The sequence below is a fragment of the Neoarius graeffei genome, chromosome 12, assembly GCF_027579695.1.
Source record: "Neoarius graeffei isolate fNeoGra1 chromosome 12, fNeoGra1.pri, whole genome shotgun sequence".
NCBI classification, from domain to species: Eukaryota; Metazoa; Chordata; class Actinopteri; order Siluriformes; family Ariidae; genus Neoarius; species Neoarius graeffei.
The window spans coordinates 12,876,687-12,896,404 of NC_083580.1; the positions used below are offsets into that span (position 1 = coordinate 12,876,687).

Sequence of the window (19,718 nt, forward strand, 5' to 3'; positions counted from 1 at the left end):
TGCAAGTTAAAAAAAGCTAGTTATCAAATATAATCAGGAAACTCAAGATTTAATGCACCAGATTCAACAACTGATATCTAATGTTAGCCATTTCCATAACTGTAGTTAAGCTTATTAGTATTGCCGTTGATTGATTATTTTTTACTTAATTAAGGAAGCTTAAAATTGTAATAAGATCAATTCAAATGAGTTGGTTTATTTGTTCACTATTTCTGTATTACATGATTATATTGTAGTCATAAAGCAGACATTCCCTGGACATGATTGCAATCCAATGTGCACTCGGGTAGATCATTGGTAATTGTTTACAACACATCCTCACCGGTGTTAACATGATTTAATCAAGTCAATGATGCATGTAAGGACTCTGTAGAGCTAAGTGTTGCAATACAGCAGGACTTTCGTCTCGTGACCACAACGTAAAGTAAAGCATATGTCAATCACTGGGGTTCAGACAACTTTATTTAGGATTTATTTTCTCTACACTTCACATGACAGTGTACCAAAGATAATCTACAAGGGCTCTGAAGCTGATAATCTACAAGTGACAGGGCTCTGAAGCTGTTTACTAATATGTTGCTCTGTCAGTATATAAGCAGAGAAAGTTCCTCGTCTTCAGAGTCAGGTTGGGCAGCTTCTTATGCAATTACTAAACTCATTGACATGCAGTTGGTGGCTCCGAGGTTACCAGATTTTTCTTGATCAGTGGTGTCTGAGGCCCACTTTACACAGGGACGGTCTGAAACAAAAACGCAAAAGTCCGTTTTTGTTCTCACTTTTTTCCGCGTCTACACGACCGTTTTCAAGGAGGAAATCTGCGTCTATACGGTGACACATAAATGTGTGGAATTCAATTGGATGTTGTAATAGAGTGTGCCGAGTGGATGGAGTAGTCAGTCAGAATGATGAGCAAAACAAGGAAAATTCTTGTACAAAAATAGTTTTCTTTTTATTCTTAAGCCGGCAGTTAACACAAACAGGACAAACAAACAAACAAAAAAAAAACACTGATGACAAAACCAACCAAAAAAAAAAAATTCTGGGACAAAATGCCCACGCAAGCTGGCTACTCTGGCATTACTCACACAGAGCTCAAGTCATGCGTCCTCTCCCTGCCGAGGCCATCTCCCCCGAATGAACAGTGCAGCGCATATTTAAAAGACTATGGCACAGTCTTTACACAATTAAAATCAATCAACACATCTAGACAGATTTTAACAGTTCTAAACATTTTCACTGCATGCATTTCACTCCTACAACAATGTGCAGACCTTAAATATTACAACAAACACTTATGTAAGATTTTTAGACCATTTCTCTCCGCTCTAATGAGCTGCTTTCCCGCGCATCGCGGAAGAAACCTTGAAAAGCGCTTTCAGACCTGCATTCTGGTTTGGTCCCGCACCCGGAAGACTACAGCAGGTAAACGGCTACAAACATTTCTGGCTGATGTTAGATAAACTCTAGCAGAAAAGGATTCAGATGTTAAACGTGCGCACTTAATGAATCTTTACACTCTATTGTTTATAGTGAAAACTAATAAATGCTTGGGCTGTTTAAACCTGTGTCGCGTCTTTTACTATGAACACATGTACCAAACATTTCAGGTTTACATATATAAAAGTTGTAACAAATGTACCCGTAACAAAACATACTTGTAAAGCCCCCATTACCAAACCCACAACAGACATACAACACAGATTGTATTTGGAATGTCTTTGCAACTGTGGTTTAGTCCATTGCACTTGACCATTGAAACATGACCAGCGGGAGGAACCGCTGTTTAGTGACGGACGCATTGCGCTCTGTCACAGATGTGCATGCCAGGCGGTGCTGTGAAAGACCTCCGCTATGTCTGCACGCATGCGCAACGTCTTCCATCTTGTCTGATCTGCACATCTGCGCCGCGAAAGCTTTGACTACTCTGGCTATGGTAAGTAAGAAAGTAAGTAAAAAAGTAAGAGCATGCTATACCCGCCTCTGTTCATTAACGGTATATGTGCAGATTCGGTATAGATGTTCGAAGGACTCCTGGACGTTTATTAAAGCTGCCAGAGCAGCTTGAAGGTCCGTTGGATCGATGTAATCAGACATGCTCTTACTTTTTTACTGACTTTCTTACTTCCCGGGCTGGCATGTACAGTATATGACATATGTATGATGTAAACGCGTACCCGACGTGAGCAGATCCGAGCAGAGTTTCGCATATTGGGTAGTTTAGACGGATATGCAACGGGGGCCATTTTTAACTTATCCACTTTGGAAGGCGTTTTCAATTTTTTCCGTTTTTCAGCCTCGGAAACGCCGTCCCCATGTAGACGAAAGGCACTTCCGATAAAATATTTAGTCGTTTTTACCCGACAGCGTCCTCGTGTAAACGGGCCCTGAGTCAGTATTTTCAAATGTGACTGTCACCTTTAAACACAAGTACGGAGCAATCAGGAAAAGAAACTTCTGTCAACTGTAACACAATGAAACATCGAGGCAAGAGACAAAAATGAGGAATACACTACCGTTCAAAAGTTTGGGGTCACTTTGAAATTTCCTTATTTTTGAAAAAAAAAAAGCACTGTTCTTTTCAATGAAGATCACTTTAAACTAATCAGAAATACACTCTATACATTGCTAATGTGGTAAATGACTATTCTAGCTGCAAATGTCTGGTTTTTGGTGCAATATCTCCATAGGTGTATAGAGGCCCATTTCCAGCAACTATCACTCCAGTGTTCTAATGGTACAATGTGTTTGCTCATTGCCTCAGAAGGCTAATGGATGATTAGAAAACCCTTGTACAATCATGTTAGCACAGCTGAAAACAGTTTCGCTCTTTAGAGAAGCTATAAAACTGACCTTCCTTTGAGCAGATTGAGTTTCTGGAGCATCACATTTGTGGGGTCGATTAAATGCTCAAAATGGCCAGAAAAATGTCTTGACTATATTTTCTATTCATTTTACAACTTAGGGTGGGAAATAAAAGTGTGACTTTTCATGGAAAACACAAAATTGTCTGGGTGACCCCAAACTTTTTAACGGTAATGTATAATGATATCTAAATAAGAAGATGGCAATCAATCAAATAAATATCTACAACCCCAATTCCAAAAAAGTTCAGACACTGGGTAAAACATAAATAAAAACAGAATATGAAGACTTGCAAATCATGGAAACCCTGTATTTCATTGAAAATAGTACAAAGACAACATATCAAATGTTGAAGAAGTCACATGAGTCACTGACCCTCTCAGTCATCCTGTAGGTTGTTAGGGTCACTGGAGGACAGGAGTGAATGGTGTTAGCAGCCTAGAGGGTCGTTCGGGTGATCTGTGGGTCTTCGTTGAAATATATTTCTGATTAAAAATGTTCTCTTCTCTGATGCTTTTCCCTAATTGCCTAACTGTGTCCCTTGAACGGCATACCATAGTCTTTACAGAAAAAACAAGTGTTGCCAAATCAAACAAACCTTGCCCGGCAGTCTGGCCTATTCACCTTACAAGGTGAATCCGTGACCTTCAGTTTGGCATTTCAAGGTCAACATTCATGGTGCTAAATGAAAGCCCATATGGGACTACCTATATGTTGATAATGGTAATATTTCTCAATCATCAGCTGTCAGGTTATAGTCCTATAAAATCCATGATATTGAGTTTTGATATTTCAAAGTCATTCAAGGTCACAGGTCATGGTGGCAAATGAAACCCCATATAGGACTTCTTATATGTTGATAATGGTAAACATCTGTCTATCTTTAACCATTTTAAAGTTATGAGCCTCTGAAAAACTGTGATGTTGAGTTTGACCTTTCAAGGGCACACATGGCCAAAGGCCATGGTGCTAAATGAGAGCCCATATATGACTTTCTATATGTTGATAATATTAAGTATCTGTCTATCTTGAACCGTTTCACAGTTATGAGCCTCTGAAAATCCGTGACCTTGTGTATAATCTTTCAAGGTCAAAGGTCATGGTACCAAATGAAAACCTATATATGACTTCCTATATGTCAATAATATTAAGTATCTCTCTATCTTGAACTGTTTCCCAGTTATGAGCCTTTGAAAACCCGTGACCTTGACCCCTGACATTTGACCCCAACCGCTAAGAAAACTATGAGAGGTACCCCATCATGTAGCATATCAATGGAAGCAGAATTGAAAGATGAACATTTTGGATTTGGTTTGAAGTAAATATGATGAATATGAAGGAAGATCTTGCGAAAAAAATTATTTTGACCGTTTTGGTGACCTTGAGTTGATGACCCTCAAAATGTTGGAGGTTCTATTTGAGACCAATGCCCATCTATCCAGAAAGTTTCATGAAGATTGGTTCAGCCATTTTCCTGTAATGATGCTAACAAAGAAACAATAAAGAAACAAAGAAATCTGACCGAAAATAATACCTCTCCCCCTGGTGGACTCAATCCTGGGCGAGGTAATCATGAATTTAAGTGTGATATATTATGGTTTAAGTGAGGCAAATTGTCAGACAACAGCACTTACAGTGGTGCTTGAAAGTTTGTGAACCCTTTAGAATTTTCTACTGTACATTTCTGCATAAATATGATCTAAAATATCATCAGATTTTCACACAGGTCCTAAAAGTAGATAAACAGAACCCAGTTAAACAAATGAGACAAAAATATTATACTTGGTCATTTATTTATTGAGGAAAATGATCCAATATTACATATCTGTGAGTGGCAAAAGTATGGGAACCTCTAGGATTAGCAGTTAATTTGAAGGTGATATTAGAGTCAGGTGTTTTCAATCAATGGGATGACAATCAGGTGTGAGTGGGCACCCTGTTTTATTTAAAGAACAGGGATCTATCAAAGTCTGATCTTCACAACACATGTTTGTGGAAGTGTATCATGGCACAAACAAAGGAGATTTCTGAGGACCTCAGAAAAAGCGTTGTTGATGCTCATCCGGCTGGAAAAGGTTACAAAACCATCTCTAAAGAGTTTGGACTCCACCAATCCACAGTCAGACAGATTGTGTACAGATGGAGGAAATTCAAGACCATTGTTACCTTCCCCAGGAGTGGTAGCCCAACAAAGATCACTCCAAGAGCAAGGCATGTAATAGTCGGCGAGGTCACAAAGGACCCCAGGGTAACTTCTAAGCAACTGAAGGCCTCTCTCATATTGGCTAATGTTCATGAGTCCACCATCAGGAGATCACTGAACAACAATGGTGTGCATGGCAGGGTTGCAAGGAGAAAGCCACTTCTCTCCAAAAAGAACATTGCTGCTTATCTGCAGTTTGCTAAAGATCACATGGACAAACCAGAAGGCTATTGGAAAAATGTTTTGTGGACGCATGAGACCAAAATAGAACTTTTTGGTTTAAATGAGAGCGTTATGTTTGGAGAAAGGAAAACACTGCATTCCAGCATAAGAACCTTATCCCATCTGTGAAACATGGTGGTGGTAGTATCATGGCTTGGGCCTGTTTTGCTGCATCTGGGCCAGGATGGCTTGCCATCATTGATGGAACAATGAATTCTGAATTATACCAGCCAATTCTAAAGGAAAATGTCAGGACATCTGTCCATGAACTGAATCTCAAGAGAAGGTGGGTCATGCAGCAAGACAACGACCCTAAGCACACAAGTCATTCTACCAAAGAATGGTTAAAGAAGAATAAAGTTAATGTTTTGGAATGGCCAAGTCAAAGTCCTGACCTTAATCCAATTGAAATGTTGTGGAAGGACCTGAAGCGAGCAGTTCATGTGAGGAAACCCACCAACATTCCAGAGTTGAAGCTGTTCTGTATGGAGGAACGGGCTAAAATTCCTCCAAGCCGGTGTGCAGGACTGATCAACAGTTACCGGAAACGTTTAGTTGCAGTTATTGCTGCACAAGGGGGTTGCACCAGATACTGAAAGCAAAGGTTCACATACTTTTGCCACTCACAGATATGTAATATTGGATCATTTTCCTCAATAAATAAATGACCAAGTATAATATTTTTGTCTCATTTGTTTAACTGGGTTCTCTTTATCTACTTTTAGGACCTGTGTGAAAATCTGATGTTTTAGGTCATATTTATGCAGAAATATAGAAAATTCAAAAGCATTCACAAACTTTCAAGCACCACTGTAGATCTAAAAGTTCAAGGTTAGAATCATAAGTAACTAAAGCAACACAATGCTGTTTTCAGCAAACTCTGTCCCACTCAACTGTCTGAATAGCAGACTGAAGTCTGTCGTTAAATCTGATGTCTGAATACTGTATGTGCGCAATTTCTGTATTAAATCTAATCATCAATTGAGTTAAATCAACACTGTGTGCATTTAACTCAACCATGAATACTTGGATTTGAGCTATTTTTAGAGCATTTCTCATAGCAAGCTATAATGCTTACCCAGACGAGGCAGAGTCCATAATCAGAAATATCAAAAGGTCATTCTGTGGGTTAGGTTTCCTCTCAGGTTTGAGAGGAGTAACATAAAAAGCTCTTTTAAGTCGATTGTCAATGATTGGACCCATTTTTGGACGTGAAAATACCTTGATGTTGCAAAAAGAATGAATTTAAGGATGTCGCCAGTGACGTTTATGCAAGAAGAGGAATTATGTCGACAGTAATTCGGAAATCTTCACTGGATTAACTAGAAATTACTTAGTTAACTCCTAGATTGTGTCAATTAAATCAATTTTGCAGTACAGTGCTTTCAGCATTTTCTGCCCAAACTGAAGCGCTGCACCTGTCGGGTTGACCCTTCACTACCTTCCCTGAAGTATAGTGCACCTGTTCTTTATTTACACACTCCTCCCAGGCTTTTGTGAAACATTTACACTACCTCCTGTAAATTCAGTACTGAGCACTGTGTGCCTATAAAGGTTTCATTGTACTCCATATTTTTGCATTATTAGCCCTTGGGGCTAGATGTTTATGTGCTTGCATCTGGGACCAGTCTCAAAGTCCTGCTTTGTCATATGAATTTCTTCGCTTGGTTTATGATTACGAGGCCCCACAGGCCTTTATGCATTCAAAAGCATATGCTAAAACTAACCTTGTGAATTATCAATGACAAAAGACAGTAAGAAAAAGATTCAAGCTTGTATTAGCTGAGAAACGTCTCTGAAAATAGAATTTTCCAAGCACACACATCAAACATTTATTTGAGCACTCTACAGTGATATATTGCCTTGACATTTAAAGGAAGATAAACTAATTCCCTCCTCAGCACAAGTGTATGTTGAGAGACCCACTGTGCATCTCTGTATTTAATAACAATCAGGGCACGAAAGACGGACTTTTCATATAGTTCCATCAACATACACACTCATCCCAACTGGACCTTATTGCTATTCTAATTCATATCAAGAGTTATATTAAGGCTTTATGATTAAGAGAGGTGTGAGTGCAAACTCAAAACGGGTGAGCTCGGGGGGGAACCCTGTGGAGATACAGTATTATAACACGTGGTAGGATTGTGGAGGAAAAAAACAACAAAGTGGTCCCTTGCCAATAAAAGACACATCTGTTCCCTGCTTTTTTTTAACAGGGCTCAAAACTTTATTTTCCTTCCCAAATAGCTGACTCCTCACCTGCTCGATGATGCAAGTTTGACGAGTTTTCACCCACCCATCTCACCCTCCTACGCGTCCTCTAGCAGGGACAGTTTTGAAGGAAAAGGAACATATAGGCAGCCAGTGGGCGAGAGTGAGAGGACTTCCACAAGAAAATTGTAGAGACAGTAAAATAATATGATGTGCTGTAAAGTAGCATATAGTTTCTGTGCAGTTTTACCACCCCAAGGTTGAATCTTGCATCGTGAATCTTTTTCCAAGAGATTTTGTGAAGTTTATCTTTTGTTTTAAACCACTTCAAATACCAAATGAAGGATAACTTATATTATTCTATCCACGTTCACTGGATATGAGCAATCGCATGCTCTGATTGGCTACTCTACTACTAGGCTATCAGCTCATATACCGTAAGTAAAGAAAAACAAAATGGCAGAGCATGTTGCTCAACCAATCAAGGATGAAATAAAAACAACACTCAAAATACAAAAAAGCAACAAAATATGGAATAAAAGTATTTGATGGTATCCTTTTTTATTTTTCAAGAATTATTATTATTCTCATCTCATTATCTCTAGCCGCTTTATCCTGTTCTACAGGGTCGCAGGCAAGCTGGAGCCTATCCCAGCTGACTACGGGCGAAAGGCGGGGTACACCCTGGACAAGTCGCCAGATCATCGCAGGGCTGACACAGAGACACAGACAACCATTCACACTCACATTCACACCTACGGTCAATTTAGAGTCACCAGTTAACCTAACCTGCATGTCTTTGGACTGTGGGGGAAACCGGAGCACCCGGAGGAAACCCACGCGGATACGGGGAGAACATGCAAACTCCACACAGAAAGGCCCTCGCCGGCCACAGGGCTCGAACCCGGACCTTCTTGCTGTTAGGCGACAGCGCTAACCACTACACCACCGTGCCGCCCCATTATTATTATTATAGCATTTTTTTCACAAATTGCTCCTGTCATTTCGCTGGTTTGTTTACACTCTAAGAGGAAATGATTTTGTCGGACGTTTTGTATAAAGTTTTAATTTATCGAATTTGCAAAAAATAAAAATGCTCTATTTCTCAAAATCCAGTGAATGTGGATAGAATTAAACTGTTATTCCATTCAATCTTGTCATACATGGCTTATAGCCAGCTCAGCGCTACGCATCTCGTTGGCTATCAGCTCATGTATGACTCGATTTTGTGGGATAACTGTTAAATGTGTATCAGGTGTATTTACACATGGGACTCTGTAATGTTTCAATTATCCAATACCCAAGTCCTAAACAAATTGCAAAATCTCTTGTATCCTATCTTTAGGATAGGACACTACTCCCCGGGCGCTGTAGCATAGCTGCCCGCTGCTCTGTGTGTGTGTGTGTGTGTGTGTGTGTGTGTGTGTGTGTGTGTGTGTGTGTGTGTGTGTGTGTGTGTGTGTGTTCATCGGTCACTTGTGTGTGCATGTATGTGTTTCACTGTTTCAGATGGGTTAAAAGAAGAGGAGGAATTTCACTGTACTTGAGTGTACATGTGACCAAATAAAGGCTTCTTCTTCTTCTTTTTACAGTTAGCATCACAGTTTCTGGGGGGTTTTTTTTGTCCTTTTATTATTGCTATAATATTGTCAGCATTAACATTAGAGTTTGCCTTTCTAGCATATAGATAAAAGATGAAATTGTACAGGCCTGTTTTCTTTTTTTTTGTAAATTATGTGCTCTCTGTTCTGGACTTTGACCAAATATTAGGTTTTACTGACATAAAATCTGGAACAGTTAAAAGTCAGGAATTGGACACACAAGCATGAGCATTCAATATAGATAGCATCATAAATTCTGAAGAGTCGCAGGTTATTGGTAGAATTTGACTATAACAATGACTTTACCAGTCTCCAGGTTTCCAGATGTTAAAAACACAGGTTTAAATCGAAGAAAGTAGGATCTTAAACATTCGACATGGATGAGTGGACCATGATCTCTTTAAAATGGCCTCGCTCTAAAGTAGTAACTTTGTTAGAGATTACGGGAAAAGGTCTGGGCTTTGCTCATTGTGCAAATTGTAATAAAATTAAGGCATTCAGGGTGTAGACACAGGTCTGTTCCTTGAAGAAGCATTAAATACCCCACCTGTTCCTGGAAGTGTGATAGAAAGCAACCTGAAAAAGCAAACAAAGGGAAAAAAAAACCCAGCATCATTAAGACCAAGGAACTATCAAAACAAGTGCAGGGCAAAGTTCTGCAAAAGTAAAAAAAACAGGGTTTGGTTATAAAAAAATAAATTATACCAAACTTTGAACATCCTTCAGAATATCATTAATCCATTACTAAAAATATCAATAATATGATAAAAGCTTGACTTGAGCTTGAGCACATCATCCACCAAGAGTCAATGACTGTGTCAAGAGAACATTAGGCAAAGGGAAGGAGGAGCCAAGGGTAACTCACAAGATGATGCTACCACCACCATGGAGATGATGTTTCACCATGGAGATGTTTCACCATGGAGATGATGTTCATAGGGTGATGAGTAATCTTGGGTTTCTGGTAATGTTAGACGTTTGTGCCAAGGCCAAAGATGTCAAATTTGCTGTCATCAGACTAGAAATATTTTACACATACTTGTTGAGTCTCTGAATTTTATCTGGCTTGGCATGCTATATAAGTTTATACAATGTCTTGCGAAAGTATTCATCCCCCTTGGTGTTTGTCCTGTTTTTTCGTGTTACAAGCTAGAATTAAAATGGATTTTTGGAGGGTTAGCACCATTTGATTTACACAACATGCCTACGAATTTTTTTTTTGTGACACAAACAAGAATTAAGATAAAAAAAACAGAAATCTGGAGTGTGCATACCGTAGGTATTCACTCCCTTTCGTATGAAACCCCTAAATAAGAGCTGGTCCAACCAATTCACTTCATAAGTCACATAATTAGTTGATTAAGATCCATTTGTGTGCAATCAAAGTGTCACAAGATCTGTTACATGATGTCTGTATAAATCAACCTGTTTTGGAAGGGCCCTGACTCTGCAACACTACTAAGCAAGCAACATGAGAACTAAGGAGCCTCCAAACAGGTCAGAGACAAAGTTGTGGAGAAGTATAGATCAGGGTTGGGTTATAAAAAAAATCCCAAACTTTGAATATCCCACAGAGCACCATTAAATCAATTATAGCAAAATAGAAAGAATATGGCCCCACTACAAACCTGACAAGAGAAGGCCACCCACCAAAACTCACAGACCGGGGAAGGAGCACATTAATCAGAGATGCAGCAAAGACACCAAAGATAACACTGAAGGAGCTGCAAAGATCCACAGCAGAGGTGGGAGTATCTGTCCACAAGGCCACTTTAAGCCTTATACTCCGCAGAGTGGGGCTTTATAGAAGTGTGGCCAGAAAAAAGCCATTGCTTAAAGAAAAAAAAATTAAGAAAACACGTTTGTAGTTTGCCCAACAGCATGTGGCAGACTCTCCAAACACATGGAAGAAGATTCTCTGGTCAGATGAGATTAAAATTGATCTTTTTGGCCATCACGGGAAATGTAGTTTTCATGTTGCTTGCTTAGTAGTGTTGCAGAAACTGTGGCACAAACCCAACACGCTGAGAACGCCATTCTTACAGTGAAGCATGGTGGTGGCAGCATCATGCTGTGGAGATGTTTTTCATTTGCAGGGACAGGAAAGCTGATCAGGACTGAAGGAAAGATGGATGGCACCAAATACAGAGCAATTCTGGAGGAAAACTTGTTTGAGTCGGCCAGAGGTTTGAGACTGGGATGAAGGTTCACATTCCAACAGAACAATGACCCTAAACATACTGCAAAAGCTACACTGGAGTGGTTTAAAGGGAAACATTTAAATGTCTTGGAATGGCCTAATCAAAGCCCAGACCTCAATCCAATTGAGAATCTGTGGCATAACTTGAAGATTGCTGTACACCAACACAACCCATCTAACTTGAAGGAGCTGGAGCAGTTTTGCCTTGAGGAATGGGCAACAATCCCAGTGGCTAGATGTGCTAAGCTAATAAAGACATACTCCAAGAGATTTGTAGCTGTAATTGCAGCAAAACGTGGCTCTACAAAGTATTTACTTTGTAGGGGTGAATACCTATGCACACTCCAGATTTGTTTTTTCATCTTAATTATTGTCTGTGTCACAATAAAACAACAATTTTCACCTTTAAAGTGGTCAGCATGTTGTGTAAATCAAATGGTGCTAACCCTCCAAAAATCCATTTTAATTCCACCTCGGAATGCGACAAAACAGGACAAACACCAAGGGGGATGAATACTTTTGCAAGACACTATAAAGCCCAGCTTTGTGGAGTACCCAGGATGTGGTTGCCCACGTATGGTTGGTGATAGCTTCTATCAGAGCTGTGTGTCATGTCAGCTTCTTCAGAGTTACATCTTTTTTTTTTTTTTTTTAAGCTGTAAGACTATATTCAAGGGAGATGGTCTTCTTTTTGGACACCCATGTCACCTACTGAGGCTCAAGTATAAATTAGTTTATATGCTGCAGATTGTAAAGAAGCCTTTCACACTTAGATGGTGTCATCAGACCCCTACAACTTCATGAACATTATTTTAGCGGCTTTTTTTTTTTTAAGAAAGTACAGTGTGCCCTGTTGTGTAATTTATTAATTTTGCTTTGTTGCTGTCTGTGACACCATAGCAACTTTCAACCTAATGAGCAAAATTAAGCTGATCAAGCTCCTCAGTGTTCCTCATAATCACTGTTTAGGCAGACTAGCAACAAGCTTTTTTTGTCCTACGTACATAACCAGTGGCATTGGCCTTATCAAGCTAATTAAAGAAAACTGATGCACACGTTATAGAGCCATGGACTCACATCATTCAACACAATAGAAGGTAGGGAAAGAATTAAGAATTCTTTAATCCGTATATGCCAGGCTATAAATTGTTAAAGCATGTCTAATTATACCAACATTTGTTTCTACTCCTGACTCAAATACATGTTAGACCTTGAGTTAATGTCATCGTGTGAAAAACTGAATGAAAACTGGGACATTTCAGTTACTGTATGTCTGTAAGCCTTTTCCAAAAACCTCTCAACAAGCTTGTGACTCAGCACTGGTTATGTAGCATGTGCCTTTGGCTTTTCTAGAGGAACAATTAGGCTTAAAGCTATCGGTAAAATCTGCCTAAATTCCTAATGATTTGGATTTTATTACATTGCACAGTCCTTTTCATAGGAGCCCGAGGGCGTCACTTGCATTTAAGCTCTTGCTGCCACATTTCTGTGATAACTGCGTGTGGGAGAGGGGTTGTAATGGCTTAATTTATTTTGCATTACACTCTTGCTCCATGGGTGAATGATACAATTAGTCTTAACTGGGTTTTATGCATGCAGTATTTCTAAAAATGAGATTTTCTTTCAAAGATTGACATCAGGACCTCTGTGCTTTTGAACAACTTTTGGCATTGGTAATGTGTTGCAGTCTTTTTTAAAAAAATTATTTCGGTGAAGGAATTCACCAAATCTGTCTGATGATGCTTCTACGGAGTTTATTTAAAAAGGTGTGTTTGGAGATTAGAAGAAAAGAATGTCAGAGATTGGTGGTGTAAAATTTTTCTTCTGTGTAGACCAATGATGCCTTGGGCAACACGTGGAACTGGATGTACTTCATCCCCCTCATCATCATCGGCTCCTTCTTCATGCTCAACCTGGTCCTGGGTGTTTTATCGGGGTAAGATGGATTTCAACTCTCTTCCTCTTCCTCTTTGTTCTCTGCCTTCCTTTCTCTCTTTACCTCTTGTGAGCAGTGACTAGGTGTGTAAATATTACACAATCCCAACACATGGCCAAAGTTCAAAACCAGCTTATTGACAATGAGTTTGTGAAAACATTGTAATTGTCTGCAATAAGAAACTAACCAGACAAGATCAATATTTATTGTGCAATGTAACGAAGGCAAGACTTTGCAAAGATAATTAGATGTCGGTTAATTAAGGTTAAGATTATGTGAAAGCACTCAACCTAATCATGTGAAGCAAGAAATTGTAACATGAATTAAAAGTGATCAGACAACAGATTTTCATCATTCGCTATCTTCCAGTCTCAACATCTGATCTGATTCTCCTCTGAAGATAAATGAATGAAAAGTTGCTATTATAATATTGTTATAATAAATGCTATTATCTCATCTCATTATCTCTAGCCGCTTTATCCTGTTCTACAGGGTCGCAGGCAAGCTGGAGCCTATCCCAGCTGACTACGGGCGAAAGGCGGGGTACACCCTGGACAAGTCGCCAGGTCATCACAGGGCTGACACATAGACACAGACAACCATTCACACTCACGGTCAATTTAGAGTCACCAGTTAACCTAACCTGCATGTCTTTGGACTGTGGGGGAAACCGGAGCACCCGGAGGAAACCCACGCGGACACAGGGAGAACATGCAAACTCCACACAGAAAGGCCTTCGCCGGCCACGGGGCTCGAACCCGGAACTTCTTGCTGTGAGGTGACAGCGCTAACCACTACACCACCGTGCCGCCATGCTGTTATTTAAAACAATTAAAAACATATTTTATAAATATTACAGCCATCAAATATTATACATACAAATTTGAAATGTAAATATTAAATCTCATCTCATCTCATTATCTGTAGCCGCTTTATCCTGTTCTACAGGGTCGCAGGCAAGCTGGAGCCTATCCCAGCTGACTACGGGCGAAAGGCGGGGTACACCCTGGACAAGTCGCCAGGTCATCACAGGGCCGACACATAGACACAGACAACCATTCACACTCACATCTACGGTCAATTTAGAGTCACCAGTTAACCTAACCTGCATGTCTTTGGACTGTGGGGGAAACCGGAGCACCCGGAGGAAACCCACGCGGACACGGGGAGAACATGCAAACTCCACACAGAAAGGCCCTCGCCGGCCACGGGGCTCGAACCCGGACCTTCTTGCTGTGAGGCGACAGCACTAACCACTACACCACCGTGCCGCCGTAAATATTAAATATTTAATAAATATTACATTTATTTTAAATATCAAATATTAAATAAATATTTAAAATAAATGCTAATAGTATTGTAAATGCTATTGTAATTTGATACCAGTATGCATGTTGACATATCTGAGATGGCCCTTATAACAACTGGGAATACTGGCAATGTCAAGACAATGTCCAATACTCAACGTAGCAATTTCAATCCCTTCCTGTCCTTTGGCATGAAGTGCTCCCTTCTGTTCCTAAACACCATCCCGTTTATGTTCTCCACCACACGAGATTCATCTTCACTGTTATCATTTTCCACCACGTGACATCTGCTCTCACACTTCTTTCCAAGGATAGTGCCTTACACTTGAAATATCTTGTTTGATGAATTTCCATCAGCTTCCATCTGTGTGTGTGTGTGTGTGTGTGTGTGTGTGTGTGTGTGTGTGTGTGTGTGTGTGTGTGTGTGTGTGTGTGTTTAGAGAGTTTGCCAAAGAAAGAGAGCGTGTGGAGAAGAGACAGGAGTTTCTGAAGCTACGTAGGCAACAACAAATTGAGAGAGAGCTGACTGGCTACCTGGAGTGGATCTGTAAGGCAGGTATGTGACCACAATTACGACTAAATTCTCTAATTCTCTTTTTTGCAGCATATCTGTATGTTTACATGAACCAGACACATAAAACATAGGGAAATTTGGTTCTAGGTGTCCAAAATGGCCATTTGTTTATCCAAGTTGTGTGAGAGTTTCACATGTGGGGTGGAGTTTGCTGAAAATAGAGGTGTTTCCCAATTGCATGCGACTCTGAACTTGAACTTTTCTTGCATAAGAAAAGTACTACATCCAGTACACTCAATGAATTATGGAATGCCTTTTTCAGAGGAGGTGCTTCTGGCTGAGGAAGATGAGAATGCAGAAGAGAAGTCTCCACTGGACGGAGCGTGGTACAAGAGGAAACAGAACAACTCGGGTAAAAAGAGGGCAAGGGGCACCGGTGTTTTGTGGACCATAGTAGCCTATCATAAACGAGACTAATATACTGAGGATGTGATCAGCAACCTTCGTTAATAAATGAGATTTTATTCTGTAACTTGATTTGTGTATCACAGTCGCGAACCGTTGCTATTAGAGCTGGGATTTCAGCTCAGCCAAAACTTAACCAGACACACCAAAAAAGCAACAGGGCAAAGGATTTTGCAAGGGATTAGCGGCAGGCTTCCAGGTCGCTCTGTTGTGTGTAGCTATCGATGTTGATTTTAAAAGTCACTAAGTAAATTACACAGGGAAATGAATACTTAAGTCTGAGTGAAAAATACTGTAGCGAGCGTGTGTCTGGAGTCTGGCGACAGAAAGCTTAGTTTCTCTGTTGTTAGCCTGTGCTACTTGTTCTCAATAGCACTGGCTTGACTGCATTCGCTAACACTACTGATGAATGCTACACTGGCTGGAAGGTGACTTCACTGCTGTGCTGACAGCGCCGACTCGCATCCTAGGCTGTCGAGACGGCCTAGGACGATAAATTTTTGGTCCCTCTGACTATAAATCAAACTCTGATTGGTTAATTCATCTGTCACTTCCTACATAAACATACACTGCCATGGTCTTCTGTCACGGCAATGAAGTCCTAACCAATGAGTGAGCCAGCTCGAAACTCTTCTCAGCATAGAGACAACAAACAAACAAAAAAATCTCATCGGACAACTTGATTTTAATGTTTTCAGGACAGTAACCCTTTCATTTCTGAAGCAAATTTGATAGAAAATGAGGCCAAATTAGAATTAGAATTAGAAGAGAATAGTTATAATGAAATGATGAAAGAATGAAAGCAGTTCAAGAATGAAAGAAATGAAATATAACATTTGAAATGCTGATATGTTTGTGCCTTCTGTGAAGGCCTAGAAGGCCCTGATGGTTCCCATCTGGTGTATCAACCATGGATGTAATCAAAAGACTGAAATGAAACAAATTAAATGAAATAAGGCTTAGAGAGTCTGGCTAATGTGTGTTGATCTGTATAAGTTAAAGTGAAAAGTGAACCTCCTTCACTTGTGGCTAGTTAGTCTGTTCAGCATTCTTTTCCATATTGTCCTTTGCAAAATGTTAGCTCTTAAAATAATCACCCAACCTACTATCCTGCCAGACAGCCTTTTTCTCTATTGTAAAGATGACATGCACTGCATTTTTTACACTCTGTATGCCTCCAAACCCCCGTCCATCTGTGGCTTGTGGCTTGGTCTCTCTCCAGCATATCCACTGACACGCTTAACTTTCTGCTTTCAGTAGTTCTGCCTTATCAAGGCCCATAATCTCTGTCAATTACGCCTGCTGTGGATGCCCAAAGTAATTATAGGGATTAAGACAACAGGGTTAATTGGATTAGTATCACACACACACACACCAGGGGAGTGTATAATATCGTACTTACAGGCCTCAAATTAAAGAGTGCATTGATTAGAAATGTAAACATACCAGGGTTTCTTTCTTTCTTTCTTTCTTTCTTTCTTTCTTTCTTTCTTTCTTTCTTTCTTTCTTTCTTTAACCCCTTAAGCCACACAAGCAAATGCAAACTCTAATGTACTAGAGACCATTAGTACCTCAGCGTCCACTTTCCATACAATGATGGAAAATATGATTGATGGGAACTGTACAAAGAATTAAATAAGAACTAGCTGGAGATGAGAGAGTGAATAAGAGAGGATTGATAAGGAGATAGGAAGAAGGTAAAATCGTAGCCCTGGGATTAGTGCTTAGTCATGCGTACATGTTCCTTAAGATCTCCTGAGTGATAATGACTGATGAGTCACAGCGAAATATGGCTTACAGCATGCACACGCTATCTCTGTAGGAGGGGTATAATGTAATGCCACTATCTGTATCAGTATTTGTATCTGTTTAAATGCTCAGAATATTTATCTCCACCAACTTTTTTGAAGAAGGATATGTTTTTGCCTTTGTTTGTTTGTCTGCTTCCAACGTAACTGATAAAGTAGTGAACAGAATTTGATGAAATTTTGAGGAAGGGTGAACCAAGGGCCGAGGAACAATTCATGAGATTTTGATGCAAATCCAGATGTTTGTGGATCCAGGATTTTTTTCATCTTTTCCAAATGTAACTCAAAAAGTAGTGAATGGATTTTGATGAAATTTGGTTTACAGCTTTAGTATTATCCTAGGTTCAAGTTATTTGATTTTGATGTTGATAACTTGTGGCTTGGCGGAGGTATGCACTCTACCGAGTACCCTTCCAGTTACCTCACCCGGGACGGAGTCCACCAGGGGGTGAGGTATTGTTTTCAGTCGGGTTTCTTTGTTTTTTTGTTAATGATATTACGGGAAACCGGCTGGACCAATTTTCATGAAACTTTCAGGATAGATGGGCATTGGTCTCAAATAGAACCGCCAACATTTTGAGGGTCATCCGGTCAAGGTCACCAAAAAGGTCAAAATCGTTTTTGTTGTGGCTACTGCCTCATAAAGAGGCCCTAGCCATTATGTCATCGTGCTGTAAGAACGTAAGTGTAACAATCGCACGCTGCGCATGCACATACACGTGTTCTGATTAAAATGGCTGGTGAGTGTATATAATTCGGTTCACCATTCGAAATAAATGGACTAGACTAAAGAAATCGCTTTCAGACATGTTTATGCTTATTTCAGAAGGAAAGTGCATTCCACTGAGCTCTAGCATCGGGCCATTTCCGGGAAATAAGAGTTTCGGTCATGGCAACAGTGTGTGTATGTCAGCCTCGGTTCAGAGGTTTCAGTTTCGAAAACTGTAAGAGGTAAGAGTAGAATAATATAAAGTACAGACACTTGGTATATTTTACTTCTGTGATTTTTTAAAGGTTTATTTTTGGATTACGCTTCATTTTTGTGGCTACATATATATGCTATATTTACTGTATGGACACGTGATCAGAAAACATTTTTATTTATAAGCAGTAGCCACGTGTACCCATAGGGTACCTTTTTTTTTTTGCGATATCTTCCTTCATATTCATCATAAGTGCTACCGGGCAAGGTTTGTTTTGCCTGGCAACACTTGCTGTATTTGTATTTGAAGTTAAACTCAAAGTGAGCATGGCCTACATCAGAAGTTTGTTTTTTTATAAATTAAATATGAATTCAAGTACTATGCCCCTGAAAACACTGGACAAAAAACATGGATGTACAATGCTACCACTATCAGCATAGTGTGTGAATTCTGGCTCTGACAGTTCCTCAGCTACATCACTCAAGTTCATATTTAGTTTCAGCTAGAGATAAACATGGGATCGTTTTCTTAAAAATCCCAGTCGGGTACTTATTTTGGTTTGAACCTACCCCGGACATTTTCGAATTAATGTGCTTGTTTCTTTTTCTCAAAATATAAACAAGTTAGTAGCTTAATTTAAACCGTTACTAAGGACTGCTACATGTCTGTGATAATGGTTTTCTGTTGTCTTTCTTGCGTTCACTTGCACGATAGTAAAAACCTCCTAAATAGTGCACCTTCTGTTTGTATCTGGATTCCTATCACTGCAATAATGATATCTTAGCAAGTTAGAATATCTTGAATATAGCTGAAACGATCTCGCATTTCCTATTAGAAGAATACAAGACACCAACTCTGAGATTATTAAAACAAGTTCAAGATTGTAACCGACTTATTCCAAGATGTCTTGTGAAGTAAAATTATTTGTCCATGCAGCAAGATAATTTCATTAGTATTAAGGAATTTTCTCTTCAAATTCAGTTTTCACGTTTTTGCAGTGTACACTGTCACAAATAGGGGTAGAGTAGGAGTCCATTTCTGTCCCCCAGGGTGCAATTTATACTAATGTACCCCCTAGGGCTCATTATTGGACCTCAAAATAATTATGTGTACCTTTTTAGGGCCAAAAAGGTACATATATGTTCCCAAGCAGTGTATAAAGGGTACAAGCTTAGAAGGTACTGCCCCAGTGACAAGCCATTGTACCCCTAAAGGTACCATAATGTGCTTTATTTTCTGAGAGTGTATGTGGTTGCATCCCTACTCTTTAGTTAAACACCGAAATTCCAAAAAGCTTTGAATGATCATGTTAAACGATCCAAAAACCATAACACGGTAACCCATGACCTCTCTTTTATATTACTTAAGTCAGTGTTTCAGCTAATTAACACTTTTCACAAACCATTAGAAGCTTAATATGGTTCTATGGAAGATAGACACTTACACTAATACAGATCCAC

General features: G+C 39.6%; 1 protein-coding gene across 15 annotated transcripts in view; it reads left to right on the forward strand.

The window, feature by feature from the left end:
* cacna1bb (calcium channel, voltage-dependent, N type, alpha 1B subunit, b) overlaps nucleotides 1-19,718 on the forward strand; it is a 320,447-nt gene that overhangs the window by 166,737 nt on the left and 133,992 nt on the right. For all 15 annotated transcript variants that reach the window (XM_060935527.1, XM_060935526.1, XM_060935532.1 and 12 more), the window contains exons 6-8: nucleotides 13,138-13,241; nucleotides 14,989-15,104; nucleotides 15,385-15,474. In XM_060935527.1, coding sequence (XP_060791510.1) covers nucleotides 13,138-13,241; nucleotides 14,989-15,104; nucleotides 15,385-15,474 — 310 coding nt within the window. The remainder of the gene's footprint in view (nucleotides 1-13,137; nucleotides 13,242-14,988; nucleotides 15,105-15,384; nucleotides 15,475-19,718) is intronic.